At 37.5% G+C, this 15,500-nt stretch overlaps 1 protein-coding gene across 1 annotated transcript; it reads left to right on the forward strand.

Annotated features, from left to right (window-relative positions):
• The first annotated feature begins 56 nt into the window (after positions 1-56).
• Positions 57-15,141, forward strand: stk24a (serine/threonine kinase 24a (STE20 homolog, yeast)). The gene is made up of 11 exons (XM_056388897.1): positions 57-582; positions 4,716-4,946; positions 7,412-7,468; positions 7,629-7,737; positions 8,435-8,592; positions 9,520-9,705; positions 9,823-9,968; positions 10,095-10,227; positions 10,363-10,431; positions 10,654-10,790; positions 11,945-15,141. The coding sequence occupies exons 1-11, from the start codon at positions 541-543 to the stop codon at positions 11,976-11,978; spliced, it is 1,302 nt and encodes a 433-aa protein (XP_056244872.1). The 5' UTR covers positions 57-540; the 3' UTR covers positions 11,979-15,141.
• The last annotated feature ends 359 nt before the right edge of the window (positions 15,142-15,500 follow it).

Raw genomic sequence — 15,500 nt, forward strand, 5'->3', positions numbered from 1 at the left:
TCAATGACGTGTGTTGGTTTACGAATGACGGTATGTGTACGGTCTCCTCCGATTGGGCCCCCGGAAAATGAAAATGACATTAACCAAGATGGCGCCGGGCGACAGAGAAAAGTGATGAGAGAATAGAACAACAAGCGATACAACTATATAACAGTGTGCATCTATTTACCTTGTGCGACTATTTCAGACTAAACGTCTACCTTACCATCGGGAAACTGCCAACCACTTGCTGAGAGACCGCATCCGGAGATATAATTATTCAGCTAACTGTTTGCTAACTAGCTGCTAAAGTAGCTAGCCCAGCTAACCTTAGCTAACTGCGGAAGGCGAGTGTGGAGAGGGCAGGCAGCTCGAAGTACAAGCCGACAAGTCGAGCTAGTTTCTTTTAAAACCAAGCGACATCTCCGTTTGGTACATTAACCAGCTTGCAATACGGATCAGGTCATCCAAGCAAACGGTCTGTGAGGAAACTAACGTAGGACCTCTGATAAGGCAAGCAGAAAAGACGAGGAAAGGCGTCATCTTTGCCGATTTGACGCCATGGCTCACTCTCCTATTCAGAGTGGACTGCCGGGGATTCAGGTAAATATTTTATTTTATCACATTAAAAGCTAACTTTCAGAGGCAAGTTCATTTGGGTAAAAGTGACCGACAGTTTACTTCACGTTTCCTCTAATCTTTAGCATGGAAGTTGAAGTATCTGCCCCTAAATAACTTTATCTACCGTTACAGGAACAATGTATCAACATCATGTTTACCACTATCAACCTTTGCTTTATAGTAATAATGCACTTACTTACCAAAGTCCAGAATGACTGTATACCATCTGATTTATCAATAGGGAAGGCTGGCTGTCTTGTTCGTCTTTCTATTATGAAATGTAAAGTTACTAAATAAAAGGCTATGAAATCATAAATATGCTCTGTATTCTGATGACCGAGCTCACTCCTAATTTATAAACATCCATGCCTCCATTATAGGGTAAAAGTACCCATTACAGTTTTTTATATCAAAGTTGATGTATCCACGTTACTGTGTTGTGTGACCAACAATGCAAAAGATATTCAGTTTATTGTAATTTAAAACAAGGAAAAGCAACAAGAGAGGATGGAAACATCACACATTTACGCTTGAAAAATTACAATTTTCTTTTTTCTCTCTGATCAACCAGTTGATTAATTTACCTACGTGAATTCACTGATTGCTTCAGCTTTAATCATTTCTGAGACCTGAACTGATGCTCCACATGCAGTATACTGTGTGTTTTACTTCCTTCAGTTGTTGATATATCATGTCATGAGCCCTGGTTATCATTTGTAATATAGTACACCTATTCAGTTTGATTAGGGTTGCAGCTAAGCTTATCTTTTTAATGTTGATAAATTTGGCAATTATTTTGTCGATTACTCAGTTATTTATTTGGTACATTAAGAGTTATAGTGAAGCCCAAGGTGTTGTCAATTAACAGCTGCAACTGCAACCACTGATGTATTATCTCAGGATAAACACTACAGCAGCATATGGGGTCAAACAATCAATATTGATTAATGTGGCAGTTTTATAGGTCTATAAAAGTCAAAAAATAGTGAATCCCCATCATAAAAAGTTCATGTCTTTTAAATTATTAATTTTCTCAAGACAATCCGGAAAAAATTTCAATTTACAGTTTTATGAAATTAAGAAATGCAGCGAGTCTTCAGATTTCAGAAGCTTGGACCAGAGCATGTTTGGAATTTATGCTCATTAAATTAATCGTATCATTAATTGATTTTGACATAGTTGTAATTTAATAATCTGTCAATCCACTAATCAATGAGTCAATTGGTTCAGTTCAGCGCTAATGTTATCGTATTGGTTTTTCTCTCCCATCAACACTGAAGAATCTTAAAATATTCAGTTAACTGTCAGAAGAAAATAGTTGCTGATTTAATATCTTTCGATTGACTAATTGATTAATTGGCTTGTGGTTTCAGCTTTAGTTTTGACCCAGACATTAGTTCAAAAATGTTTAGCAATTCAGTATACTTGCATTTTTATGGCCTGCTAAAGGTATAATAGCTTGAAGAATGTTTGTTTTTTATTTTATTTGTTTATTTGTTTGTTTTTGATTGTTTTCTTTTCTGGATAGTCTTATGTCAAAGTTTAACTATTTTTTAACCAGCCACTAGCTTGCAGTCAGCACGTGCCCTGGTTGAAGAGTTTGTATAAAGTAGGCCACATTACAGTCCATAAAAGACAACCTCCTCGGGTGACATAACCAAGAAATGCATGAATATTCCATTGATAGCACACAATATAGCTATTTTTCTTGAATTATGAATTCTTTATTAACCCATGCACAGACTAATACAGGTTGAGAGGGGAAACAGTAGATCTGGACCCACAGGTTACCATGCAGAGGGGTGTTAGCAGTTGGAGAACTGGCAGTGAGCCTTCAACCCTGAGGGTGTGGTGCGTGGATGACACTAGACTACACAGTTGTGTAGTGCAGATGGGAGAGCATCAAACACATGCTTTTAGAGCGAGGTTCAGGGAGCTTTAGTTGTCGGAGTAAACCTGCTGACTGTGTATATGGCAAGTACATTCCCATCATGTGTAGTCTGTGGTCACAGTGCCCTTGTTGTTTTTCCCATTGTTTTTACAGAGGTCAGCCTCGACATTATAATTTTCACCTGGATGACTGACCACACCAGTGTTATGATAGTATTTTGGTTGTGTTGTTTCTACTCTGCTTTATTCTGCACCGCTCTGCCTCTTTGTCTTTGATGTAAAGTCCCTTTGCTATCAAATTCAGCAGCCAGTTTTTCAGAGTACAGCTGCTCATCACAGCTGCTCATCTCCCCTTCCATATTGGTTTGACCACCACGCATTAGCGCTTTTACAGGAAACTATTCTCTGGAGGGACTCTAAAGCAATATACTGCATGAGCCAACAGATCATCCTTCTAGGGCAGGGTTACCTGGTAAATTAAGCATCAGACTTAATTGCATTTTAATTTTTCTGATTAATTTAAAAATATACATACTTTAATAAACAATGCAACCTTTTCAGTATAGACTTATTTTTGTACTACTTTTATCATGGAAAATATGGCAGTGCAAACACTGCTCAGGCAGTTTAGGCAAATGATTGCAATGCATGAAGGGAAATTGAAGTGGCCAACTTGAAGACCATTACTCCCTCTCTGGTGCTCCATGGGGAAATAAGCCATTTAGTTCAGTCAATCAGTCAAGGTGTAGTCCTTGAGTCCCTGTTTAGCCTTTATGGGAGAGCTCATTAAGCCTTAGTTACGTCTATGTTACACTGTCTCATGATTTAAGTGTTACTCAAAGCCACAGAGTTTAGTCTGAAAGGATTAAAACGTTAGGCTGCTTGTAGAGATCAAGGCTGAAGTACAAAATTTGTAAAGGTTTGTTTGTTTGTCAACAAAGGATAAATGAAAATCTTGGATTAGATGAAGTTCTGAGTTGTTTGTTGCTGTTGTACATTTTGGTTTTGAATTTCACACATTGCTTGAGTGTAGATAATCAAAATGATCAGCATTGACTTTACTAAAACCAATCATTCCTTACTTTTGTTGTTTTGATTTATCCCACACTGAACAGTGGTTATGCAAGATGCTCAGTTTAAATTGTATTAATATACTTTATTGTGAGAGAGTGAAGCGTGAGGTGGTTCAAACAGAAATTTCAACTAGCAGTTGCAGTTTTGATGGTAATATCACAGATTTACATTTGCATTTTGTCCATGCTGGAATGAAGAGAGATTTGTCTCAACCCTGTCCAAACAGACTTCTTTCTCCGCAGACACTACAAAACACTGAGGGGAAACCATAAAAATGTGAGGCAGGCTATTTTCTCTTTTCCATTGGTTTTCACATAAACAGCAGTTTATTAGTCATGGTTAGGACCATTCAGCCCATGAAAACAGTTGTATAAAGTCTTCTGTGGCGGAGTTTTCTGAAGTGTGAGAAAATAACCCTGATGATATCACCAAAGTTTATTTCAGCTTGGGCTATGAGTCTATACATTTATGACAGAAAACATACATTACAAACTAAGGGAATGTTGTTCCAAAGACTATCATTTACCATGCAGTGATGGAGTGGAGCTAGGATAAGGACTTAATTAATTGAGTAGTCGATCAGCAGAAAGCTAACTGGGAACATTTTTTTTTTTAAATCAATTAGTCTTTTAAGTAAATTTATAAGCAAAAATGTAATTTCTTCTTCCAGCTTCTCAAATATGCTTCAATTCTTTGTCATATAAGATAGTAAATTGAATATCAAGTTTTAGACTGTTGGTTGGACAAAACTCAGAGTTTCATCCTCCTCTCTGTCCCATCCCGTCACACAGTCACACTCTCTCTCACCTGATAGAAGCTCTACCCAGATCTTCTCTTTGTTCATATTATGTTGTATGTATGTTGACAGATAGTGTTAGCAGAGGGAGAACTTTGCTTTGTGGTCAAGATTTAAAATTCCTTCTTTCTGTTCATTTACAGTTCTTAAATCAGTTCTACTTGGGGCTCATATGTAGAGCTGTGTGCCTCTGTTATGACTGTTTGAATACCTATTATTTATCTCTCTTGCTTTTAAGTTAAATGTGGTTTTGTATGTGTGCAACTGAATTTAGCCTGTTAGTTTCCTGTGGTTCTACGTTATTTTAAATGCACTCTGTTCTCTCTCTCTCTCCATCCATCTCTCTGTCACACAGAATTTCAGAGCTGACCCAGAGGAGCTTTTTACCAAGCTGGAGAGAATAGGAAAAGGCTCTTTTGGTGAAGTTTTTAAAGGCATCGACAATCGGACTCAGAAAGTTGTGGCAATTAAAATTATTGATCTGGAGGAAGCAGAGGATGAAATAGAGGACATTCAACAAGAAATCACAGTTCTCAGCCAGTGTGACAGTCCATTTATCACCAAATATTTTGGATCCTATCTTAAGGTAAGCTTGAACCTTGTGAATAGTCCATGCTTGAGTACATATGTAAGTAGTGTGTTCCTGCAAGCGTGTGCATTGAGTGCAACGTAGGTCAATAAATAATGCATATGGGCAATGGAACAAGTATCGCCTGTGTAATATGGCACAGATTGCTGTAGAACAACCAAAATGGGTTAACATTGCAGACGTGTGAGTATTTGGACATTGCCAATGTTTTGTTCCTTTTGCTCTGTACTCCAGAAGATTAGATTTAAAATAAAAGAATGACTAGGAGATCCATGTGCCGACATTTAGCTTTAATATCAGGGTGTTCACATGCATATATGGTGTAGGAATTCTAGCCCCTTTTATGCATAGAAACGTGCAGCATGACCATTATAAGGATGCAGCTCCTGCGATATTCATCTGCTGTGAATGTAAACTTTAAAAACCCCCACAACCTGCTCTGTATATAACCCAAGCCAGCCCAGGACAAAAAATAAGGCATTTTGGTCATCTGTGAGAGCTGTATTGACAGCACCACTCAGCTGCAAAACAAATTTTGTAACTATAGTAGATTTTCACCCTACATGTGATGGTGCTTAGAGTGCCTCTCGCAGCATTTACGATGGTACTTAGCAGCAGTAAGGAGAGACGTGGTGGTCCATTAGCTCCAGTTATCCTGCTGACTGAAAGAAAGAATTAAAGCTTATTTGTGCTGTGTGTATGTATGTATTTACATGTGTGTATTAAAAAAAAAATGTAATACACATTGGTAGTTGTCGAGTTTGTACTAGAGTTTTTTAAAATAGATTTTGTGTCGATTTAGCTTAGTTTTTTTCTTTTCTGGTCAGTAACCATTGATCATGTTAATGGGAGTTTCATTCATTCCAAACAAACCACTGGTACTGCTGCTGGAAACAGAAAATGCATCAGTAAGTGAGTGCTAGAGGATTTTTTCCAGACAGGACCTATTCAACACTTTGTATTGAATGTATTGTTTGTACATTAATGGGTACATTGCAAGCGGAACCTGCTAACAGCTGATCTGGCGTACTTTTATTGGTGCCAGTTTGATGAAATATTACGAATATAGGCTTATGTTTTAGCCCGTAACGCACCTCATTGAATCCATAGGAACATTATACATCACCCAAAGTATTGTAGTGTAGTTCCAAAGCTTAGTGCATTAGTATCCCCCAAATAGATGTAAGAGAAAGAATAATCATCAGAGTGACAAAATCCATTAATATTAACATACATTTTTACTAAAGCCAAAAACAGACATTACCGTTTGTTTGTTAGCATAAATCATCTTCATACAAACTCTTTACATTTTGTAACATACGCTAACTATGAAACAAAATGTTAAGAATAAATGTGTATAGATTTTGTTTTGATACCAGTGCTCTGTTTTGTATTGTACCGTTCTCTGCAAAAGAAATTTTAAAGTAATCAAAAAGTGGGAATGAAGAGAAGTTACTTAGCTTAAAGAAACAACTGCTGTTGTATGAGCAGCAGCTGCAGCGGAGACAGAGACAGAAGTTTGACATCTTAAGGAGACTGTGCACTTGGAAGTCGCAGCACACTAGTTCATCGATCTAGAGTTGTAGTGACACTCTGGCTGAACTACTTTCACAGATAATATTTCGTTTATTCATATTAAAATATTGCACTTGTGCAGGAAACAGGTGTTAGCCAAGGCTTCTGAGCACAATTGACTTAGACAGCTGAGAAATATTTGGTGTTTCAGACAAGTACAGGATTCACTACAACCAAAGTCAGTCTAGAAAAGGTGTGTCGTTACTTTTTAAACGTCTTTTCCATAATGTATGATCAAATATTTTGAGGATGTTACAACAGTACACTGTCTACTGATAATCTGACTTTTATTTATCTGGAATGTTATTTTTCTGGTTAGAGACTGATTATATAATATTGTTTTTACCTCTGTTTTCCTTCAAAAAAATTTGGCAGTGACAATTTTATTTGTCATTAGATTGAATTTTCTAACAAATCTACTTTGATTATTAAATATAATTACATGTGTCTGATTGTTGAGTAGTAGTCTTAGTTGCTAGAGAAGTCATACTGTGAAATAATAAAAAAAAAAAATAAATGTAATGAGTAGAATATTTAATTATTAATCGTGGGAGTGTCAGTCGATGAATAGATAATTATGTCAGTTATGTCACAGATCAATAGTAAACTGACTCCTTTTTTATCTTGTGTAATCTGTTTCTCTAACAGACTCAACTCAACATGCAGTACATTAGCCTGGCCTATTGCATTTAATAAAATTGGTTTAACCAAAAATGAAAATATTTATCATAATCTTTTCCTCATGTCAGCAGTGAAGTTTCATTTATAGTTATTTTGTCTTATTTATATACAAGTAGACAAAGAGAGTGTAAACTGTTAATTAATCTGTTGTTATACCTACTGAATCTATGAACACTGTCTAGACTGACTAGCTGATTTTCTTTCAGGGTACAAAGTTATGGATTATTATGGAATATTTGGGTGGAGGATCAGCCCTTGATTTGGTAAGTCTATATCAAAATATAGTAAATAACCAATTTCAAGATAACTTTGACTGTTTAATTTGTAGACCATTATTATTGTTTTATAATGTGAAAAGGCAATGTAAAATCTGTGCAGTCTTTCAAAGTCACCTTTTATCCTCAAATTTATCCCCTGTTCTAGTTGGAACCAGGTGCGCTGGATGAAACACAGATTGCCACAATCCTGAGAGAGATCCTCAAAGGACTTGAGTATCTGCACTCTGAAAAGAAAATCCACAGAGATATCAAAGGTAAGATTAGTACATGCCGTCACCTTGTTTTAAGCACAGGCTTGTAAATAATTTTATTGTGCACTGACATCAGTGTTTTGTTTTCTAAAAGAAAGTAAATCTGTGATTATTTAGATCATAGTAAACCTGTCTTTTCAGTGGACTGTCTGTAATCAGATGCAAACACAAGTCAGATCACTTTAATTTGTCCACATTTCACTCCTTTGTGTAATTTATGTGTGTAAATGTTGCAATGTGTGATCTGTTTCTCTTTTAAAGTATCAAAAATAACCTTGGGTTATAGAGGAGGCCATTTTATGTGTTGACACTCATAACACTGAAGCTGTATGTTGCTGTGGTGAGCACAGTGCAGACAGGAGCTTTATACAGCAGTCTTTTTCTTTTGTGTTTATTAGTTCCTGTAGAAAGACGAGTGTAAGTCTACTAATCAGAGTTGTCTTGCCACTGTCCTTGTCGTGGATCTTTATGATGCAAATGAAAACACTTAAAAAGCTTTTTGAAACCTGATTAATGATTTACATGGGGAAATAATCAGGTTTTTCATTCAGATCTTCAATTTTAGAAACACATTTACTGCCATAAGCTGGGAACAGCCATATTACTGAAGTGGCTGAGACATGTCATTGTCTGTATCTTTTTAAAATTCTGAATGTTCATTTAAGCACTTGTATGTTCTCAAAAACTCTCTTACTTTCAGCTGCCAACGTGTTGCTGTCAGAACAAGGAGATGTAAAGCTGGCAGACTTTGGAGTGGCCGGCCAGTTGACAGACACACAGATAAAAAGGAACACATTTGTTGGAACACCTTTCTGGATGGCACCTGAAGTCATAAAGCAATCTGCCTATGATTCAAAGGTCAGTATTGTCCCTACGTCTCCTGGTATTACAGTCAAGTTTAGTGCTAGAAAATAATTTATTGTTGATGTGCTGTTTGACAAAGGCATTACACTAAAGTGTTTGAGGCTGACAGCTGGATCACTTTGTGGTCAGCGTGGTTTGAAAAGGTTACTGTCAGTTTACCACATCGGGCGGCTTGGACTGGACACAGTGGAGTGGTGGGAGCTTCTCTGTTGGGATATTTGACCTGTAGGCCAGCGTGGCTCCAGCCACACTAATACAAAGAGAAAAAGGACAAAGAGTCCAGTGACAGTGCACAGAGGAATATATAACAGCCACACAAAGTCAGACTGTTGCGTCCCATTGAGACCAGCATATTGAGGTGTGTCAACCCTGTTCTGCTGTCCCTTGGGACTTGATTAGAGATGGAAATTTAATGTTTCTGATGTATAAAATCATTTTACAGACAGAGTGAGAGGGAGTTGCTGATGCAGAAAGAATATGTGAAACTGAAATCACTTAATTTTCATTCCTTGGTTTGGTTTTGGTTCCAAACAGAAAAGTTTTGTGTGAAATTGCTCCTAAATGATCTGTACCTTTTGTCTTTCTTTCAGTGCTCTGTTGACTACTGTGTGCTTGTTTTTGTCACAAAACCTTTTAAGATGGGTTGTCTAGATCAGAAATGACTGTGTACATATTTGTGAACCACAAAATGAGTCAGTGTGGCTTGTCAACATAACCACTATGTCACCGTCTTGTCAGTTGCCTTAGATACACTCGAGCAGCATAAGTCAGCCAGTTTAAATGTCATTTCACACAGCATTGTGTCAGAGCATGTATTTGTGGATAAGTATATTAGATTCTGTTCCTTTTGATTAAAAGCATCTTTCTTTTGCTTTCATTTATGTCCACTTCTTATTTCCTCTAATTTCTTTTGTTTTATAGGCAGACATCTGGTCATTAGGAATAACAGCAATAGAGCTGGCTAAAGGAGAGCCCCCACATTCTGAGCTTCATCCTATGAAGGTTTTATTCCTCATCCCAAAGAACAACCCCCCAACACTGGAAGGAAACTACAGTAAACCACTTAAAGAATTTGTTGAAGCCTGTTTAAATAAGGAGCCCAGTTTTGTAAGTTTAAAGGACTCTTGTTCATATCATTATGAGTAATAAAGTGCACTTAACATAAAGAAAGAAAACTATGATTTTAATGTTTACTGTTACCTTTGTGTTGTGTGTTTTCCTTAGAGGCCAACTGCCAAAGAACTGTTAAAACATAAGTACATTGTAAGGCATGCCAAAAAGACATCCTATCTGACAGAGCTGATCGACAGATATAAGAGGTGGAAATCGGAGCAATCTCGGGATGAGTCCAATTCTGATGACTCTGATGAGTAAGTTGTCTGCACCATCATCATCCGGTTCAGTGAGACTCAAGACAGGGCAAATTCACACCCTGAAGGAAAATCTAGCAACTCTGCAGACATTGATGAAATTCCTAAAATCATGTGTCACTGTAGGGAGCCAGATGACCAAGCGTCTGGAGGCAATGACGCCGGTAATGATCCCTGGATTTTCAACACCATCAGGGAGAAGGACCTGAAAAAGGTTCAGAATGGGGCAGCACAGCCTGCTGAGCTTGAAAGGAAACAGGTTAGACCATACACCATTGTAAAAGGAAAAAAAAAAAGAGTAGTTGAGCATCTCTTGTTGGCAAGGCCAACAGGTTTTCTGTGTTGGAGGTCTTTCAGATTTCCCTTTTCACCTTAAAATCATGTTTTTTTTCAGGTGCAGGAGAGTCCAAAGAGGCCTTTGTCACAAAGCTTATCATCAATCTTTTCTCCATTGTTTTCTGAGGTAATGGCATTACTAAATTTCCCAAATTGTAATAATAATAATAATTTAAAACAAAACTGTCAAAGTAAATGTACTGTAATGTAATGTATTTTAATGCAATGTAAAGTACCTTGCTGGTCAGCCAGAATTAAATGTCTTGTTTTTTTTCATAGTACTCCACAAATATAATATTTAGGCAAATTATTGCATTACAATGTTATCTAAAAGCTGTCATGGTTACAGCTGAAAGAAAAGGGAGAGACAAGTAATGGCAAGCCAGAGGTTGCAGAGGAGCTACGGGAGGCCATTTTCCTGGCAGAAGAAACACACCCAGGCATCTGTGATTCCCTGGTGGCTGAACTAGTGCAGAGACTTCAGAGGTAATTGAAGTTCATATTTTTACATCCCATTAAACAGTTAAAATTTAGTTCTTGGAGAAGAATCATGAAATTGTATCATTATTTCCAAAAGTTCGTTCCCATTTAAATAAGTTGTTAAGGCGAGACAGAGGGATCATAAACCAGTGGACTTAGTTATGGAGAGAAAAGCTCTTCAATTTAAATGCACTAGACTGCAGATTGCAGGATTGTACAAACATTTGTAATGAATGTATTGGTGTAGTCACGTACACTGGTGCAGCATGAGGTTTTATAGGCATTTTTCCAGAATGTTCAAGTGCCCATTTAATGGGATCTTCAAGGCCATCAAAGGATGGCACTGTCCATCTGACAGTCTGTTGGTCCATCAGTCCACCACTTTAGTCCACAGTTAAAGTCAGAGGATCACCAAAGTGAGCAATTTATCCTGAGGGGACATGAATGTCTGAACCAGATTTCATGGTAATGTGTCCAATAGCTGTTGAGACATTTTATTCAGAACCACAAATGTGAATTTTGTGGTGGTGCTAGTGGAAAAGTCAGAGAATCACTAAAGTCAGTAGTGTTCCTTGTCTGGACAACATTTTGTGGCAATCCGTGCGGTAGGTTTTGAGATACTTCAGTTTGGACGTGGTGGTAGAGCCATGTCACCAGTGTGGCTAAAAAGTTATACAGATATTCTTTGCCCATAAAGGATAAACTTTTAATAACTTATGACCCCATGACATTTTGTGTAGTGCCAAACACTTCATAACAAGCAGTTCATCACACTATCCCTCAAAACCAAGTTGTCAACATGCTAAATGTTAGAATGTTAACTGTAAGCATGCTAGTATGCTAATGTTGGCTTTCAGTTGAAAGGACAGCTAAGGTTAGCTGACTACAGCTCAGATTGATCATGTTTTAGTCAGGTCTGATCATGTAGACCTGACCCTGACAAACTGTGTCTGTCAAGTTCTTAAAATAAAGGGCGCTGCACAGAAGGTAAACATCCTGCCTCCCTCAAGACAATCTTAATATGTTTTCCCCCAGTAATTGCAAGGATAGGAATAGTGAAGTTTAAGTATCACAGTGACTGGTGTGACCACATATGTTTAGTGTTGTTTTAACCTGTGGTCTATTCAGTAGGTAAATATTAACTTTTTTCTGTTTGTCAGGTTTTCTGTGCCACATACAGCTGCCACTCAGTGAGAGGAGCTACACCCACTTCTGCTCTAATTTTCCACCCTGGTGGCAGCAGTCAGATCTTTTCCTCTGACCTCCACAGCCAGGATGAAGTCTCCCAGGAAGGTCTCCATCACTCATTTGCTTGAGGCAAATCCTGGCCTACTTAATGTCTTTTTCTACGCTAATACACCACCAGAGGCTCCTATTCAGGGCAGTCAGTGGCCAGCCAGTCAGCTGCCTCCATGACTGCCACCTGCTGTAAGATGTCCCTTCTCAATACCTCCCTCACAATGGTTTTATTTTAAGGGTGGTGTTAGCTATCTTTTCTGCAAGGACTCTTGAGTTTTTGGTTTTGGCGAGTTTGTGGCTTTTTCACAAAGGTTTACGCTCAGCATCCTTTTGGAGAAAGTTCCTTGCTTAATTAATTGTGTGCATGTGTGTGTGGCTGTGCGAGATATCCTGTGAAACGTGCGGTGAAGAGTGACGAGTGGGTTGAAGCATCTATTGAAAACTCAGGTATCCTGCTTTAAGTGGATTGGGTCCTCTGGGAGATGGAGAGAGCTCTATAGGGTGGTTGTACAGACTTGTAAATAAGCTAATTTCTACAGATTCATGAAAAAATAATGGAGCGTTTGTAATGGAACCACTGTGTACAAATGGCCAAATGCAAACTGTAGATAATGGTTGTGAGGTAAATATTTTGAGAGACTAAAATGGCCATAAATGAGATTGCCTTGCCTTTGTACTTGTTATTTTTGTGTATTGATCTTTGATTTCACTAGTTGTAAAACTCTTTAAGTACTCATCCAGTGAATGAAAATGGCTGCCCTCTATCATGTTTTACTATTGATTTATTATATATTTTCTTAATTCTCTTTCAACTTTTTGGTTTCACACTCTATGCTATGGCTGTAATAATGTTGGAGAATGTAAAAAAAAAAAAAAAAGGAGAAAAAAAAAGGAAAAAAAAAGAAAAGTGGCTGGATCATTCAAGCCCCGACCAGTTTTAAACACTGGATGCTCTGTTTGCAGCCCTGATTCCACAAGGCCTCGAGTTGTGTCGGATTGTTGGACTTTGCCTCATTCCCTTTTTTCCGTGCGTGTTTGAATGATCAGACAAACTGAGGTTTCGTCCATTCATTCCATTAACAGAGCAGTGCCATTATCTAGTTTATAAATCGGCGGACTCTGTTAGTCTTCCTAGGAGCTGCAGTGGTACTATATATCTCCTCAGCGTATCGACAGCTTTAATTGCACTTCGAGTATAAATGCCTTTTACTATAAACAAAGTAGCCATAAAACAGTAGCACGAGACTTACAGTATTTTGCAGGTATGCACTATACTATCAAGGATGAAAAAGTCCATTTGAAGTCTCATAGCTTGGACTCTGGAGTTGGTCATGCAGTGTAAGATTTCCCTGGCTGTATCTTTCCATTTGGACTTGTGAGATGTTTTTCAGTTGTACAATAAATGCATATAGACATAGACTTCTCACACAGTAGATGTACATATTAACATAAAGCCAGGAGGTGTTTAGAGACCAGAGGCACTGCTACTACTTCTGACTGTAGTTTAAAAGGAATGTGCATGAAAAGTATAAACAGTATAAAGCCTATTGGTTGGCCTGAGCAGTATGCGTTGTAGCATACTTATACAGGAATGGAGGAATGTTGATTCCTGAACAGTTGAAGCAGCCTTAGAGTATTTGTGATGAATGGGATGAATAGTTTCAGCTTTAAAATGTTAGCTTAAAATGTTTTTGTTATGATTTCCTCTTTTTTTTTTTTCCCCTCTCTGGCATTAAAATGCATATGCAGCAATACTTCTAAAGACAAATGAGAAAAGATCAAAAACATTTCAAAAACTCATTTTACTTCTCAGAAGAGAGATAAAGCTTATGGGGTCAGATGATATATTCTTTTTTGCCACAGGGCAATACATGGCACAGGGCAAGTTAAAGGAGCAGTTTGACATTTTGGGACATACATTTATTCACTGTCTTGCTGAAGAGTTAGATGAAAAGATTAATACCAAGTGGGAGATATCGTAGCTGTCAGAAATTCACGATTACAAGTTGACGGCTAAGATGAACATTTTTTCCAGCTGAGCTGCTCGTAACTAATGTTTAAATGACATGACATGAACGCAGTATTAGGCTTCAGTCTGCATTAGGTTTGTGGTTTCTTGGCCGGGACCAGTAACCTCTCATAGTTTCTGCCGGTTTCTGCCAACTACTCAAAGACTAGAAATAGGTGCTGGTAGGTGCAGTTTGTTGCTGTTGGACAGAGCCAGGCTAGCTGTTTCCACCTGTTTCTGGTCTTTGTGCTAAGCTAACTGGCTGCTGGCTGTAGATTCGATCTTCTCATCTGCCTCCCAGCAAAAAAAGTTTTTCCTAAAATATCAAATTATTTTTTTTAACTGTTTAATTTTTATCATTTAACAGAACATTTCTTTCCAGTTTGTCTCCATGTACATTTGAAGTTTTCTTTCCTGCTCGCTAATTATGGTGAAATACACAGCAGGATGAGTAAAAGTCAAATGAGTAGAAACCTAATCAAGAAAAGGTACCAGACTCAATCATTTCCATACTCATCCTATATTTTCCTTTGTGTTTTTATGCTTTGCTGTGAAAAATAATTCTTCTTCTCTTGCTCTTCTTTCAAATCTCTCTTGTGAAATGTGCCATGTAAGCCCCCCTCCCTAAACAGAGACACAAATTCAATACAATTTGCACCTTGTACATGGTCAAATATGACCCTATCTTTTTATGTGTTGCACTTTGTAGAATTCTTTTGCTTTTTAAAAAATGGTACTTAACAAGGCCACAGTATTATTGTTGCAGTTATACCAGTTTTACCCCCCTACCGCCCCCCCTTGTGTGTTTTATGGCAATAAAGCAGTGTGATCGCCAGGAGTCATTTCTTAGCACAAGTAGGCATATATTCTATTAAACTATTTTTATAACCCAGAAGATGTAATAGAGGGAGTACAGTTTGGTTCTGTGATGTGTTTAAGTTTCAGTAAACACTGGATGGCAATCACTTAAAATGTACATTTCATTTTGTGTGACTTTGCTGACAGTTCATAGTCCAGTATACATGTATGCTAATTCAGGCCAGTGCTGTTGGATTTATTGGAAGATGTCAAATGATTAAGGAAAGAATAAAAAATCCAGTACAAATTCGATGAACAGTTTTGCCATTATTTTTTACCAAGTCGTATAACTTATCATGACCTCATTTGAAATTTGCTTACCTATTTTTTTAAATTTCAGAACATGTGTATTTATCAACCTACAGTGGAAATATCACCCTTCCTGCCATTACTGTATTAGCTTTTAATTTAGGTTAACTTGTGCACAGTAACCCATGACAATAATAGATTTTGAAATACATAAGTTAATTAAAAAATATGAGATTAAATATATTAATTACTGAGAAAAGGGTTCAACCTTTTTCCCCTGACATTCTACACAAATTGAACACTCAAATTAAGCTAAGACAAGGCTTTTAAATTTCATGTGAATAAACCAAAGAATACACATT

Source organism: Seriola aureovittata, chromosome 11, assembly GCF_021018895.1.
Source record: "Seriola aureovittata isolate HTS-2021-v1 ecotype China chromosome 11, ASM2101889v1, whole genome shotgun sequence".
In the NCBI taxonomy this organism is placed as follows: Eukaryota; Metazoa; Chordata; class Actinopteri; order Carangiformes; family Carangidae; genus Seriola; species Seriola aureovittata.